Source organism: Vidua macroura, chromosome Z (assembly GCF_024509145.1).
Source record: "Vidua macroura isolate BioBank_ID:100142 chromosome Z, ASM2450914v1, whole genome shotgun sequence".
Lineage (NCBI taxonomy): Eukaryota > Metazoa > Chordata > Aves > Passeriformes > Viduidae > Vidua > Vidua macroura.
In genome coordinates, this window is record NC_071611.1 from 81,437,517 (window position 1) to 81,454,791 (window position 17,275).

The 17,275-nt window shown below is 39.8% G+C and overlaps 1 protein-coding gene across 3 annotated transcripts in view; it reads right to left on the minus strand.

Annotated features, from left to right (window-relative positions):
• XRCC4 (X-ray repair cross complementing 4) overlaps window positions 1-17,275 on the minus strand; it is a 142,788-nt gene that overhangs the window by 50,217 nt on the left and 75,296 nt on the right. For 2 of the 3 annotated variants that reach the window (XR_008441438.1, XM_054004164.1), the window contains exon 7: window positions 5,175-5,322. Coding sequence is in view for 2 of the 3 variants with exons in the window: in XM_054004164.1 (XP_053860139.1) it covers window positions 5,175-5,322 (148 nt within the window). In the remaining variant the exon portion in view is untranslated. Of the gene's footprint in view, window positions 1-3,662; window positions 3,998-5,174; window positions 5,323-17,275 lie in introns of those variants that run through there. The other variant, XM_054004165.1, reaches the window with a different exon arrangement.

The following is a 17,275-nucleotide window of genomic DNA, read 5'->3' on the forward strand; positions in this document are numbered from 1 at the left end:
TGAGACAGAAAACCCAAAGTCTGGTTTGTCACCCTCTGAGAATGCCAGATTGCAGGGCAGATCTGTGGTTTCTCCTACCTGAGTCACTGGTGGTGGCAGACCACACTTTAAATAAACTTTGCATTAGAGCTCCAAAAATGTGAACCGCAAGCAATGAATTAAACAAATGCAGAGGGAGGATCCCCAGGGAGCCCTGGGCTCACCACAGGCTCCGAGTGCTTTTAAGGGGGTGGAAGTTCATCAAAAGAAAGACAAGTCCAGCTTATTACAGTATTGGGATAGAATGCTAAAGGATTTCTTTCCTAATAAATTACGTATACCTGCGAAGACTCGAAAAAAAAACCTTTTGAAGATACAGAAAGGGAGGAGAGCGTGAACAGTGGCCAAAAAAAAAAAGAAAAAAAACCCACATTTATCATTAACAAGTAAAAACCATGCAGCAGCTCATTCTGCCCACAATTACACACATGACTAAGTTTAATCAGGCCCTGAAGTCAAGAACAAACAGCGAGTGTGGGCACCATAACAATCGTGTTTAAAATAAATATTACATTCCCCACTTGGCCTCTGATGGAGCACGGGGTGTCAAGGCAGGTGGCACAAGCCTCCTCCTGGCAGCTCCTGGGACCTTCAAACACACTCTCAGAAAGCTGATTATGTTTCTCTGGTTTGCTTGGGTGCTTCTGAGAGCTCCTAAAAATATCTTGAACCCTTTTAGAGCTCGCTGAAGTAGCAGGGATTATGTGTAAAAAAGTAAATAATTTAATTACTGGTGGCAAAGATCCCATCAAGTTGACCTGCTCCTCGAAATTTCAGCAAAGCCAAATGCAGTGGGGTAAGGTATCTCTTTCCTTCAATTTAAATTTAGGCCTGATTCTGACAGTCACTCCATTTTATCACTCAAGCAAGAGGTACCAAGCCAGCAAAAGTCGAATTTCAATTGAAAAAAAAAAAAAAAAAACCAAGAAGAAAAAGGCAGTAACAGTGACATCAAATGTGCTAAACTAGACTTATGAAACTGAAATAAAGTGAAATTTTTGGCACGCAAGTTAACTAATAAGTCAGAGTCACAGTGCTCGGTGCAAACAGAGAATTCTTCATTAAAAAAAAAAAAGAAAAAAATACATGTAACTTCTCAGTCTGTTGGATTAAGAGTACCTCTTAACACTTGCTTCTAAGAATTATCACTTCCTCTGTAATAACTTTTTTAAAAATTATTTTTCTAGTCTTATTCTCAGGAGAATCCAGCGTATTTGCATCCATAAGAATGTTTTTCCTGTATTTAAGATGCCTTTCCCCAAACCACTTCTGTAATTGTACATCCACTCAATGGCAGGCATGCATGAAATAGCACAGAAATTATGAAAACCCTTGAGCAGCAGGAATGGATTATATTTTGAAATATACAGAGTAACTTATAGATATTTTGAGCCTTATCCAGCAAAGCCTTTCTCCTAGGAAACGCATGTGTGAATGAGGACCATAAAAGATCCTTTATTAGCAAAAAATGAAAGACAGAAATAAAAAGGTTTTGTTTCTCTTAAGTCATTTAAAAAACCCCTCAATTTTGATAAATCAAAGTGGAAAGGGGTAAGTTGCACTAGAAATGGAAGCCTTTTCTGATTTATTTTTATTTTAGCTATAGAGACTCCATCTCTGTTCCACTGTAGTCTGTGACTGCAGGTTTTGTTCAATGACTACGCTTCATTTTTAAAATGATATTAAACATTTTGCCATCATCTGCTCTCAAGTAGATTCCAGGACTTTTAAAGTGAAAATATTAGAGAAGCATCCAGTTATTTACAGGATTCATGCTGACAGGCCATACAGCTAAGCCTTTATATTAAATGCATATTCCACACAGCTAATAGTGCCATTCATATGCAGCCCCCAAAGAGATTTGGGCAATGCCTCAATAAGCATAACTTCTAACTGTGGATTGGGAATGCTCTTATTAATTTTTTTTTTTTTCTCCTCCAATTACAAAATGCAAATTGTGAAAAGCAGAATTTGCATCTTAAGTTGACTTATATATTATCTCTGCCTTGCACCTTAGGAAATTGCCAGATATTAAGTTACAGTTAAAGCTGCACCAAGACCATCATGGTGTACTGGAATCAGAATAATTTTATTTTACTTCCCGGCTCAATTGCGTTTTGAAAAGTAAGATCTACTTTTAGTCTTTAAATATTTTTAAAATGTGTAAATTAAGAGTCATAGGTCAGCTGTTATTAACTAAAAGTAACATCTTTCTGCCCAAAGAAACAATTCCTTCCAGTGGATATCTCTGATTTAAGAACAACCTGCTAGAGAGCTGGATAAACCTCATTCTTGGCAGTTGGCTACCCCACTAATTATTGTAAATTTCTACTTTATCCTAAAGTACATCTTTATTTCAGCAAATAATTAAACAGTTCATTTAGTGACCTTGTTCCACAAATCCTAGTTCAGTTCCTTGCTGCTATCATGGCTACTTTCACTAAGCTTAATATTATCCAAAGCACATTGCCAAGTTTCATTAAAAATGTTGATTTAGCCCTTGAATAAATTGCCACAGTAATACTGGATAAATGGATAAATGGATAAATGGATAAATACAGTTGAAGTCCTTTTCCTGCCACTGCACCCACACACAAAGCATGAGAAAGGCAGCACTCCTTTTGCTCCAATTTCTGTGTCAAACAGATTTTTATTTGCATTCTTCTGAGTATTTTTGGTCATATCCAAGAATATATTTTCATTCCATGGAGCAGAGAATTGCCACACAACTAGCCTCAACATCCATAAATCTAAAATATTTGCAGAAATAGAATCCCTTAGGTTTTGATGACTTAGTATTTACTAAGATGCTCTTGAGTTTAAGATAAATGCTACTTTCTTAGCATACTGTGAAGTCTTATGAGAAGTATATGAAAGTTAAGACACAACTTTTCTTAAAAGTTAAGACACAACTTATGTGATAACCCTGAAAAACCTCGTCTTGTCAAGAAACAATCTGAAAGGCAAAGGGAAAAGAAAACCTTGGGCGCTTTCCTTTGATGAAAAGGTGTTTTTAAGTATTTTTTTTTTAAGGATCTTGCACCACGGAACTCAGGATGCTGCAGCTTTAGGGCAGCATCAGGCTGGTGGTGTTGGGTTTGTGGCCGCCCTTCCCTCGCCTGGAGAGCGCTGGTGATGTCACCAGAAATTCCACGTGGGAAATAACCCTGAATGAGCTCTGTTGGATAGAGCAAGACCTGTGGGAGAAGGGTTTTTGTGTGACTTGGCCTCGAAGCGTTCACATTTGTGTTTACATTAGGGAGCCAGCCCTGGCTGCAGGTCTGAGCAGGAGAGCCCAGAAGGAGGGAGGACTCCTTGGTGCATTTGCAGACGTGATCACGGAATCAGATCAAATCTGGCTCTTGATCCCAGAACATGCTCCCCATCTCCCTGTTTGTGATGGAGCGCTTCCAGAGGTGAAGGAATTTCCAAGTTAACTTCCCCCCCCCGCCCTTTTGCTTGGATAAATGAGTTTTAATTCTTTTTTTTTTCTTTTTTTTTTCTTTTTTTTTTTTCTTTTTTTTTTTTTTTTTTTTTTTTTTTTTCTTTTAGCTCAGTGACACCATACTGGAAAACATTTTGGGCAGGACCCCAACGTGCTGTCAGCTTAAGATAAAGCCCTTTGCAGCACCAAGGATCTGGCATTCCATCAGCACAAATTACTGGAGTAATTACAAATGACTCCATAAAAAGAACACCTTTATTTGTGAACTGGATCACGGTGCTAATTCTACATCTCCCCACTTTTGACAGGCTGAAGAGAAGTGAAAATTATTAGCCAAGCAAATTGACTGAAAACTTGATTAGCAGCTGGCAAAAGACTCCAGGTGAAGCTCAGAAACTTCAGTGACGTTGAGAAAAATAACCAGCAAAGTGGAAATTATTTCAGTTCAGCTTTTGTAATGCTTCAGGTAAACGGGGATATTTCCTATCTTCCTGTCTAATCCAAGAATTGCCACTGCCACATAAAGTGCAAAAAAGAAAAATGCAGATAGAGACTGATAGAATGGATGTTCCATATGTCCACTCTCAAAATATAACTAATTATGTTGAAGCCAGTAAGAAGAGCTACTCTTTAGATTCAGCCCTGACTCAATCTGTAAGCAGAGTAGAAATTCTTCGCACATATGAAAATCATAATGCTGCTCTGTTTCTACTAAAATTTGCCTTATTTCAAAGAATTAAAACAAAAATATCATTATCTTCTTAGTTGTCCCCCTACACACAGGACTCAGATATTCATAAACAGACAATTACTCAGTCCAAGGCCTCTGTTTGTTTGCAATACTTTGCCTCCACAGGTTTTCCTTCAACAATCAGTATTAAATAAAATGAACCTGAATTTCAGACAAACACAGGCAGGCTGTCAAAATCCAAATTTGACCAAATCCAAACTGACCAGATACAACTTGCGGAAAGTGCATTTTCCATTGCAATGAGCAAAAAAAGCAAGGTCTGACATATTTCTACACCATCCTAAAAAAATGCTATTTTTTAACTAATAAAACAGGATTGTAAATGCAAACATTCTTAGCTGGCATCAAACCACAACTTTTACTTTGAAATGAGATAATTCTCCTGCTGATTTAAACAGAAATCTTTGCTAATCATGGGAAATGTCTTTGTAATCTACTTGTGTCCATAGCTGTTTAAAGAGTTTACAATCCATGGACTATTACAGATAAAAATGGAAAATATGTATTTTCAAATGTAATTTGCCATATATTTAGGGGGAAAAAACCTGGTTTTTGAAGAAACACTACCAATCCCATCAGAGCTCTGAGGGAACTTTATTCCCAGCTATAAGCACCTCCCAGAAAACGTGTAAAGACTTCCATAAGTTGAAATGGACACAAGAAAAATACTTTAAATTGTTACAAATCCTGACCCCCTTTGTGTCGTAAGAGCGAACTATTTTTTCTGCCTGGAGACTTCATGTTCAGAAAAAAAATCTGTTAAAGATGGAATTGAGAGGTAATTTCTTTGCACTGGAATCCCAAAGGCAGAATCTCAGGGCGGTGAGGTTGGAACCTCCTCAACCAGGGGTTGTCCATGCCAAGCTGGGTTTGGGGTCCCACGACCCCAGTGAGGTCTGTGAGCATACAAACATTTCAATACATTTAAAACCTGCTTACTTTTCCTGGGCTGGTTGCTCTGCCTCGTAATTAGCCACCTTGGCTCCTGGCCCTGTAGGTTTTGCTGTCCTTTGCCTTCGTTTTCTCCTGGGAGCTGGGTCCACAATGTCTGGGCTGCCCAGCAGGGAGGAATCCCTTCGTTCCAGAGCTGCCAAGAGGAAAAACAACCAAGGTCAAAAGAAATCTAACGTTTGAAGTGTTTCAAGACAACCCTTAAAAATATTTGTTTTCTGCGCCTTTCTCATGAAAATCTCTGTAAGTCCCAAGGTGGCCTCAGAACTGGGAGAAGTTTGTGACATACAGGCAGGTTAAAAAAGACTGAATTTAGACTAGAAAGATAATCTTCCCTCTGTACCTCTTTCTAGCCAGTGGACAGAAAGACCAGCAACCTTAAACTGGACAATCTGCCTGGATTTTCACTGCCTCCTTTGCTGAAGCTGAGTGAAGCAGGCTCTGTCCAGGTTCATCTACCTATTTAAATTACCACGTAAATTCATAAAATATGCTTTATCTACACTTAAACAACAAAACCCTCTACACTTCCACAGTTACCTACTCAAAACTCAAATGTCAAGACAAACATATCCTTCCTTAAGCTAAAATCCTCCATAAAATAAAATAAAATAAAAAAACCTTATTAATGCATTCAGAAGTTACGCAGACATTTTAATTCCAGCTATCAACATCCTGCAGTGTATTTTCATTTGGTATGCCTGCTTTCAAAATGAAATCATAAATTACCTATAATTTTCAAGACAACGATATCCAGAACAGCACAGATTTCAGCTGGAATATATTCAATAATAATGTGGTGAATGAGGCTGAAGCTATTAGGGCAACTTCCCTGTTTATTACATTTCTGTGCATTTTAGGGTGGTTTAATCCTCACGTGGATGAAAGATGCCATAATTTGAGACTCAACACAAACGTTTTTCACAGAAAGTAAATAACTAGTCCTTCTTCCCCATTCCTTTCACAATTGTTATCCATGTGTACTGAAAATGAAGTAGGGAGGTAACATACAGCCCACAAGTGGCATTTTCACCATTTCTCAAAGAAACATGTGTTTCTGGCCAAGAACACTGATAAATTAATCAGAGGCTCCCTAGAGCCTCTGCCCTCAGTGAAGCACATGCTTAACATTTAATAATATTAAATATTCACCAGCATGCACTACAGTACATCACACACTTGCAGATATTTGCAGGGTGACAACAGGTATTAGCTGACGTATTTCCAAGGCACAAGCTAATTAACAAGTTCCAAAGTCCAGCACAGACAAGATACATTCCTACAATAAGTGCTGAGAAGGGTTAAACGATGCCCTAAGTCTCCATACTAAACTTTAACCAGATAGGCATACTTTTCCAGTGTTAAATGCTGAAAATATATTTGTGATAGTTACTCTTCACCTGTCTGGGGCAGTGTGCCCAACATTTGCACGAACACTATTTTATATATTTTGACATCACTATTCAAAGTTGGCCTCTTCGTGATGAATGGACAAAGAACAGTTTGCTGTCAAGAACCAAACAAACTGGAATAATTTTACTATCATAACTCCTACCCTTGCTTCCTGCTGTTCTCCTCCCACACCCTCTATTTCAGCCAAAAAGTAGATCCAGAGGTGAACCTCATGTACAAAACCTAAATTTTCCTAGCATAATAAAGAAATGTCTCTGTGTTTTCACCTGTTCAATGTGTGCTGGTGAACACAGCCCTTGTGCTCAGCAGTTTTTTGCTGTTTAGACACAGAATTCTTCTCTGTCTAAAATTCATTTTAAAAGCACTTTATTTTCTTCACTTTCTAAAAAATTTAATTTATTTTAATTATACCAAAAAGAAAGGCTTAAAGATTGAATTCAGGCAGGCCAGAATTCAATCTCACAAACAGCAGCAGACTGGCTCATGGGTGAGGGTTGATGACCACAGGCTTGGGGATTTTTTTTGTGTTTTGTTTCTTTCCTCTAAGCTAAAACTCTCAGAACTGCTGAAGAAAAGATGGAATACACTTGACTCCCACAGTACCATGCATCACCACTGGACTTTAAACACACACCCACTACTGCTACCCAAAAATAATTCCCATTAATGAATTCATTTATAGCCCTTGACTAAAAGCCAAAGAAAGCTTCAGCAAAATATGATTCATTGCTCAATGTAAAAATCTTTTGGAAAACGAGAGACAGTCTTAGGCACAAGCCTAGCTTTTCATCCTGAAAATATTTTCTGTCCAAATTTAAGCAGCGTTTTAAGGAAGGAAAGTTCCCTGACTCCTCATGAAATTAAATTTCTCACTTTTATATTATGTAATTCAATATGAATGATTGTTATACCTTTGAGAGGAATGGTAGCAATTTAAACACAGAAAAGAGTACTGCTGGATGAAAACAGTAATTAAACCTCCTACACCAAACATTGATTAAGAAAAGAAAATATTCCCAACAGATAACATACTTTCTGCAGGTGAGTAAATTCAAGAAATAAGATTGATAAGAGAGCAAGAAGGGGATCATGGTTCAAGTACTATTTGTGCCCAGGAGATTAAAGGCTTTAAATAAAAACTCCTGCTGGTTGGAGGTTTTTTTGTTGTTTGGGGCATTCTTTTTTTGTAATTTCGAAGAGTGATATTATTTGGTGGGCTAAAGGAGTTTTCCAATAGGGTATTCTAGGAAATAACTGAAAACTAAAAATAGCTGTCATTGGTTTGGAAGGGGCAGGGTGAAATTAAATCAATGCAGCCCCACAATGCTGGGGACCTGGAAACAGAAGATGCCTTTACTACAGAAAAATGTCAGGACTCATAAGACATTTGGAAATGCAGCATAAGGATCTCTAAAACTACAGAAATTAACTTTTGCAGCGTAGTTAGAGGCAGGCAGTCCTGTTAGATTCTACAATAAACTTTTGCATTACTTTATTTTTATATACAGAAGTCAATTGTTTAAAAAGAAATTTAAAAAGAAATACCTTCCAATCCGTCATACCCACCTTTCAGTGTGGAAAAAAAAAACAACAACTCTGTGCATCTTCATTTGTGTATACCATCACCTCTCATGAAAAATCCTACAGCTCTGACTTGCCTAATTATTCCTAACAGTGTCGCTGAGAAAACAGGATCCAGATCCTCTCAGGACAGCAATGAAGGGCTAAAATCAGCACCAAAAGCTTAGTTTTGCCATAAAAAATATAAACAGGGACCAAAGCAAGCAAAAAGCAAGCAGGAGTTTTCCAAAATTGAGGACTTTGTTTGCCTACAATGACCTAACTTCACACAGACAGAATACACAACCTTGATGTCCAAATTATGAATGATGGACCACAAGCAAGAAAAAAGCTGCAATTCATCGGATTTTACCTACAGGAAATTCAGCCACAGACATTACTTCTCCTCACCTTGCTGTTATATAGTCAAGATACAACAAATGATTAAATGGATTCAAAGAGCATTCACATTTTCAGCCTGTAGCAGTAAATGAAATGTATTTAGTTTGATCACAATAAAGAAGTTGTAGTTATTAAAAAAAAAAAGAAAAAAAAAAAAAGAAAAAAATGAAAAAAAAAAGAAAAGGCTTTTCCAGATTGGTATAGAATAGGAAATATTTTTAAAGGACACAGGCATTTATCCTGAAGAAAAGCCTCTATTTAAAATTATCTTCCTGGAGATTTCATCAACACCAGCACAGAGTTCTGACAATTTTAATTTCTCTTCTGAATGAAAATTCAGCTTTTTCAGCAGAGTAGTAAAGACTTAGGAAAAGTTGTTCAGATGTTCAGATATTAACACTATTGTAGCTCCCCAAAATTCCTCCCAGAGCTCTCCTGTTAGCAGAGCAGAACCCCCTGGTTGAATTCTGCCCGACTCCAGGCATCATTTGCTGCTCCATGGAATTAATCAACTGGACTTCCAAGTTCTGCTCCTTAATGAAGCTGATGATTTAACATAAAATCTGCACCAATATTAGACAAAATGGGCTGAGAGGCACCTGGAGAGCACCAGGACTGCCTGTGAGAGCTGTCCCCCAGGCTGCCAGAGAAAGGAAAAAGCAGAGAGGGAGCAGAACTCATCACTTTAATCCCTGACTGCAGTGTAACTCCAGCAGTTCCGTGGCTTCCCAATCCCAGCATAATTCCCCAGGGATCACCGTGGCTGATGATAATTAGCATCTCTCTGACAGCCTCAGCAGAGCCTTCTAAATGAATGGGTATGGAAATTAACAGATCCCAGGGATGCAGAGGCAGTACCTGCAAAGCAGGATTAAGTCATTCCTGACAGGCAGTTGAGGAAACACCATTCCTACCTACACTGAAAGCTACCCCGTGTGCACAGATCCCAGCATTTTTCATGAGAAATTGATTTACTCAGATCACTCAGAGATATTAAACACTGGTATTTACAGTCCATGCATCTGCTGCGGTGAAAGCAACAGGAATATGTCACTATATTAATTTTAGGAAAATAGTGAAAGCCATTCCCCCTTCCCTTTGTCCTGCCCTACTGTATATTTAATTCTGTGTATAAATTTGGGTTTACTGTACCATAATCCCCTGAGGCCAAGAAGCAGTTGAGACCGAGGTTCCATAAATTCTCTGTCAGCTGGTTATTAACATTTATTTTTACAAAGAATATCTCCATGGGAAGTGTTTATGAAGACACATTTTAAAACAACTCCAGCAAGAAGTTTAGTTCCAGCCATACAAAATTTATAAATTGTATTCAGCTCAGTAAGGAAGTTTACATTTCACCCTTCTAGGCTGTATTACCACTGAGTTTTCTATTTGCAAAGTCTATTCTTTTCCCGGCGTTGCCCTTTTCTAAAAGCTTTTGAAATACAACACTTTTACACTTTTACTAAAAAAAAAAAAAAAAGAAAAACCAACCAAACAAACAAAAAACCAAAACAAACCATGAACCCCACACAAAACACCCTCATTTCAAACCTGTAGGGAAACCAGTCAAGTTCTGGCAAAATCTGTTTGCCATAAGGTTTCCTTCTCAATGATTACTTATTTGGGATAACTCAGGTGCTCCTCTGTTGCCATCTCACATTTTCTTGAAACTACATTGGGAAAGGAATTAGGGTAAATTTGACAAGCAAATAACAAGTTTGGCCAGGAGGCATGAAAAAGTCTCTTTCCATCTATCAAAATACATGAGGATAAAAAAAAGAATGCATTTTACACACATCCAAGTGATTCTGAGGGAGCTCATTAATTTTAATCATCAAAACCATGATCTGTAACAGATCTTTTACAAAATACCTTGAAAAGGGAAATTTCAATGAACCACGTAATCCGATGAGAGATTAATTTTCAATGATCCACATCAATGTGTTTTGCCAAAAATACTTTAGTATTTTAATTCTTAAAAAAAATCCTGCTTACAAGCATTGCTAAAGGTTATGATTTTCCTTGAAAATACTACAAATTTATAGTGTCTTTATCCCCTGAAAGTTAGTACCTCCCTCGGAGCACAAAGGGAAACCTTTGGGATGTGCTCAGATCTTCCCTGATGTGTTATCAGGCAGGCAACATTTTGCAATTTCAATCTGGACATCTGAAAATCTCCTAACAATAATGAAGGTTGTTTTCCCTGCTTTATTTTCCATGGGTGCTTGACAGAGGCAGCACCACAGCTGGTGGCTCGGATGCTCTGGTGCATTTAGGCTTGGCCAGAGGCTGTTTGGGGACAAGTTTTAGGCTGCTCAGCAACAGCTTTTCAACAGTCCACTGCAATTCCTGATTTACTGCATGAATCTTTCCTCCCTCTCTGGCCCTCAAATCTACTCAAACCTCTGAATTAAGGCTAATTTTCTGAGCACCACGGCTGGATGCGCTGTCATCCAGCACACAAGCACATCCAAACTCAGGCACCAGCACCAAAAAGGTCGCGGTTTGAAAAGGTTTGGATGAGCTCAGTGTCCCGGGTGTGACTGTTTGCTGGAGTCATCCTCTGGGCTCCCGGGATGTCCCGTTTGGATCATCTGTACCACCCAGGGTGGAGGTAGGAGGCTTCTGGACATAACTCCCAGGAGGCATGAAGCACCACGCGGGTTGAGTAAACAGAACAACAAAGCAGGCAGACAGAGGAGCTGAAATCATGAGGCCACTTTGGAAAAGATTTCTGGGCTGTGATGTCTCAATTCAACGTGAGGTAGTGGAGCCCAGAGTAATTTCTCACCAGGCTCGTAAAGCATAAACGTCATGCCTGGAATTCCATCATTTTTTGCTCCGCTTGGATTTTCTGGTGTCTGAGCTGACGTGGCTCAGCCCACCCAGCAGATCCAGGCCCTGGCACCAGCAGTGGTGGGGCTTTCACTGATCACCTCTAAAGTTACCCCACATGCCAGAGATCATAATTATCCCTAACCCCTGCTTGTGTGGATGTGGAGCCTGAGGTCTGAAAGTCGGTCCTAAATAAGAACACGAACAATCAACATTATTTACTGATTTCAAATCAGTAAACGATTATTTTGTTAACCTTTATGTAGTCATAAAACCACAGAATTGTGGAATGGTTTGAGTTGGAAGGGATCTTAAAGCTCATCCAGTGCCACCCCTGCCATGGGCAGGGACACCTTCCACTGTCCCAGGCTGCTCCAAGCCCCAGTGGGAGCACTGGGACACTTCTGGGGACTCCACAACCTCTGCAGGTAGCAGTCACCTGTGCTGCTCTTTGGAATGTGAAGGTAAGTAATGTCTTTGTTCATGACCACTATTTAAAAAAACAGCTTCTGCATGAATACCAACAGTAAGTCTCAAACCCCTCATGCATGTAGTGAGAGCTGCTGCTACTCCTGTGATTCTTCACTCAGCGTGACCTGGGTGGAGAAATACACAGCAGCGACTGCAGGATCTGTAGGCAACAAAGCCTTTTGACTTTATTTAGCTTTATTTTGACTTTCTGAGCCAGTAGTGTGCCCAGAAGGTCAATGGCACCTGACCTGTATCAGGAATGGGGTGGCAGCAGGAGCAGGGCAATGCCCAGCCCTGTGCAGCAGGAATTTCCCCATGGAAAGGGGGCTCAGGCCTTGGAAGTGCCCAGGGAGGGTTGGAGTGCCCATCCCTGGGGGTGTCCCAGGAATTCCTGGAGGTGGCACTCAGAGCTCTGGGCTGGGGACAAGGTGGGCATTGGGCACAGCTGGGGCTCCATGGGCTGGGAGGGATTTTCCAACATGAATAAATGATTCTGTGATTCCATCGCGTGTTAAATTTATTTTCTTATTCCTTTCAATAAGCACCGGGTCACCCTGGTGCTCGAGCACGTTTTGCACTACCTGGTCTCCCTGATTACAGCTGGTTTGGAGGATCACCACCCTGACACACAGTTCATTCCCTAGGAACCCCATGGGATTCCTAGGGAATGGACTGAGAGATTTCCCCCTGTGTGCCCAAAGGCAGCCTTAAAAACCAAGTGTGAGCTGCACTCAGGAAAACCCCTGCAGTGCCCTGGAGCTCAGACTCCTCTGACACAAGAATGATTTCTTTCCCCATTAAACAACCTTTGAGGAAATCAATACAACTCAAGGGAGGCCATAACTCTGGAAAATGTATGTTTTCATAATGATGGCATTTTGTGGTGGATAAATTTTTAAGCTCTACCAATAACTTGATCATGTTGTACTTACAAGCCTAAGATTTTTTTCATTTGTATTGCACATTCCAGTTTTCTGCGTTATAGGTATTTCTACTTTAGGTTGAGAAAACATTTCAGGTGGAAAAATCTAAAATAAAAACCTATTTAAACAGAAACTCTGATTGCCTGTATTTCACTCTGTATTTATAAGGAAGCACAAAAACGTTTAAACAAGTACTACATTCAGAACAGAAGGGATTTTGCTACTTACTTCTACAGCAACATAAATACGTGGTGCTATTTTAGACATAAAATAGCAACATAAATATGTGGCACTACATCTTTTAGAGGAAAAGACAGATTTAAAGCTTTAAAATAACCGACTCTAAAATCAGTCAGTGACACAAGACCTGTGCCCCCTCCATAACAACACACAGCTTTAGCCCTGGAACACAGACCAGCCACTTTAAAACTGTCCTTACATGTGAACACACAGAATTAATGACAACACAGAGCCCAGTCACTCAAAATGTCATTGTCAAAGGACAAAAGTCGAGAAGAGTAAAAGGGAAGTGGTGATTCCTGGGGTGGGCAGGCACAAGGAGAAGGCCAGTGCTGTGAGCAAGGCTCAGACACAAGAAAATCTGTGATCTAATGGCCCATGAGCCACTCTGATGGCCAACGTGATTCTTCAGCATGCAGAGGATTATAAAGTGTGTCCACAACCCTTCAGTCAATGCTGATGGAGAACACCTGAGAGTGAAAAGCCTAATTAATGCCCCAAACAGAGCTTCTGACAGGAGCAAAGGTGACGTCGACATTGTGAACTAATTAAGGAAGCAAATTTAGACATTAAATGTGATTTGGGGTTTTTAAAAAATTTTACTTGAAGTATATTAAAGATTAAACCACTGCCCAAAGTATTCAATGTCTTGAAAAATGAAGTGAAAAAACAGAAAATTCGACATGACAACATGACAAAGGCAAGCTTTGCCCCAGCATCCTCCACACTTCAGTGATGATCATCAAAAATCTGGGGTGAAGCCTGTGAGATTTTGTACTGCCTTCTTTTATATCTATTCTCCGTTTTTCTTCCCTGCCTTTAGCAAACTTTGAGACAAACTGAGGGGACTGTGGTGACTGGTCAAAGCAGATTATTGCCCAGAAAAGTGACAGAATTATTTCAAACTCCTTCCTTCTCAAAGACTGTTCCATGAGAAGCTCGTGCCCTTTCCAAACAACCTTTCCTGCAGAAGTGATTTTTTGGCATATTTATATTGTGCTTTTTGTATGTACAGACATTCTTTTTTCCCCGAATTTAACAAGCTCTAGATCTATTATTTCTACTGTGTATTTTTAAATTTTGTATAACCAGCTGATACAGTTCCAAACTCTGCTATGCATTTTCCTGTATTTCCTGTGAGACGAGCAAGCCGAACTGAAGTCTCACATGTCACCCACTAGGAACGAAGTTCTATTTACACTATTACCTTTCTGGACCCATTTATTTCCCTTGAAATCAATATTAAACCCCCACTAAATGAAAGGCATACCATGAGTATTATCTACAAATTGCTGTCAGCTCTCTGCTGCTTTTTTTTTTTTTTTTTTTTTTGTCATACCGTATTCCTAAAAGGCTTTTCATTGCTGTGAATTTAAAGACAGCATTTAAGATGTCATTATGGCATGTCTTTATATACAGCTGCCATTAAGGTCTTTGTAATGGATTCAGAAATGATGAACATGGAAGGTGCCTCAGTCAGACATGACATTAATGTTTTTATGGCAGATGCACTGGCACAATCTCAATCAACATCACGGGATAATTCTGCTTTGGAAAATGCTACAGGTAATTCTGGTTGCCCTAAGAGGCTCTGAGGGCATATTTAAGGAATTTTAAAGATCTCGGTAAGTACTTGGAGAGCAGCAACACATTAATATTTATTACAACACTTACTGAACAAAGAACGTGGAACCCGGACGTTGATACACGACGGAACAAAAAATCATCAATCAGCAGGTCTCAATCAGATTTGAGAAGTTGGTTTAATCTGCAGCAACTTCTATTTAGATGCTCTTAAACACTCACACAGACACATCCACAGCACGATTTTTAGCCGCCATTCATTATCCTTCGTGAACGGATTGTGACACCTGTGACAGGAGCCCAGACCTGTGTTTACACCCTGACCTGGGCTGTTCTTCTTCACCAGGTCCTTGGATATCTGCAGGGCTCTCCTGGTCTGGCCGGGCTGTGACCATGAGCAAAGCCCAGCACTGACAGGGCACAGCCAGGAAGGAGCTCAGCTTCAGGAGAGGTAGCCCACACCACGAAAACACCCGTGGTGCACAGGGAATGGACGAGCTGGGACACGCTCAGGGATTTTTTAGAGGGCAGTGGTGGAGATGAACAGAGCAGAAGACCATGGCAAACAAGTCAGTCAGACAGCAGGGATGCAGGGCCAGGATGCAGGGTGAGGTCAGTGTGTGTGATGGCCAGACTCCTTACAGGACTGGCCCTGCTCCCCTGGGAACCACTAACTGTGGGATAGTCTTTCCATATGGCAAAAGCTGCAGCCCTCAGTGAGAAAAAACAGGATCACGCCCTGGGCTGTGCTCATGTTCCACAGATCCTTCCTTCCCCAGCCAATGTCCCTGCAAGCCACCAGGGCCAGGAGGCACCAGGAAAAGTGTTTTATTAAAATGGGAATGACAGGGGCTTGGTCGCCCAAACCTCCAAACCCACTTGGAAACACAAACCCCAAATATCCATGCCCGGGAAACATGGTATTTTCTTGTGATAAAGAGTCTCCCTACTAAGTTTTTGCTGAAATTTGCAGAGTGTCAGCTGCCTGAGGGATTACTGAAGGGTGAAACACAGCCTGGACTGGCAAAGCTTAATGCAATTCCTCTACCCCTCCATCAACGTGCAGTGATTCTAAAAAAAAAAAAATACATCTATATATAGGGATAATTTATGGTTGCTTAATATTTCATGCAAGCTCAAAATATCTATACGCAAGAAGAAAATGCTTTTCTATATTTAATGTATTTTTGTGATTTCATTACACTGGGCAATTCTCATGCCCCTTTACCATCAAAAATTCATTTAAATTATTAAGGCCCTGTGGAAATTTTAAACACTTCCTGACATTTCTCCAAAACAACAGTTACTGTAATGGTAAGGTTTGATTACAAAAAGTAATACAGTCTCCCTCTAACTAAATAAAGCTTAGAGAAAATTGGATTTAAATACAAAGGGTGTGTAAACACACACTCCTTTTCCCACCACAACAAAACAGACTGGTTTAGACTGAAAAGAGTTTTTCCTCTGGCACCTTGCTTCAGAAAAAATATCAAGGGATGATCACTGTGATATAAAACACGTGCTAAACCCTAGTGATGAAATACTATAAAAACACAATGTCATCAAAGGAAGAATGTCAGTGGGTTATTTCCAGAGAAATCTGCTGAAGATGTTGGAAAATATGAATGATTTTACGACTTTTTCTAGAGAACCAAGAGAAAAAAAGGTGTTGCAGGCTACACAGACCTGAAGAATTAAGCTCACTAACAGTAAAATCAGAATAAAGTCATTAGGTTAGGCAGGTGATATGTGGCATGACATAAAGCCATAACAACCTTCTATAAGCAGAAAATATTGTATCATTTGATTTTTTTTTCACTCTTTCCAGGAAAAATAAAGAAATGTCACACAGAGAATACTGGTATCACATTTCCTCAAATTAAAGGTTCCATCTTAGAAGTACTCCAGCTATCCTGAGTAGTGCTGTATTTGACAGCCTGATCCCTAGAAAAAAACAATGCTGATATTATTTAAAGCTAGAATTTTTGCCTTTAACTAACATTGTTTCTAACCATCATAATACTTGTCTAAAACGACGTTTGAGAACCTGCAATTTTCTTTTATTGGAATGGATTAATCATTATTGTATCAGTATGCCTAACTTAAAAAAAAAAAAAAAAAAAAAAAAAGAAGAAACCATACAGAGTTCCAATTTAGACATTTAAAAAAATATTTTCCTTCCTTGTGTGCTCCAGTTGGAGCTGGGAAGGCTCCACAGTGCTGCCCTCAGTCCCACGGATGCTGGTACAGGGTGTTATTTTGGCACCCTGCCTCCCAGGAAGGCCAGTCTGGTCTGACTCCTCGTGGAGGAGAACACTGTGCAGAAGAGTGAAAAACGTCAGAGCAGAGCTCAAAAGCAGAGAAAGATACATCTAATCTTTTGCCCGTGCACACAACACCCTCTTTGTTGACCAACAAAAAACACATTAGAACCTCCAGGACTGGGCACAAAGTGCTGATGTGAATAGCGGCTGCTCAGATGAGTAACACTTTTATTACATGCTCAGAGCTGAACACTTTGGGCCAGAATGAGCCAGAGCAGCCTCTCTGGAAGTTAATGGAGCCATAATGAATTACACCAATTGAGAATTCAGAGTATCATTCTGGAATAGAGCTTGCTGGTGAAATGCACAAAACAAAGCAAAAGGCTAATTGCAT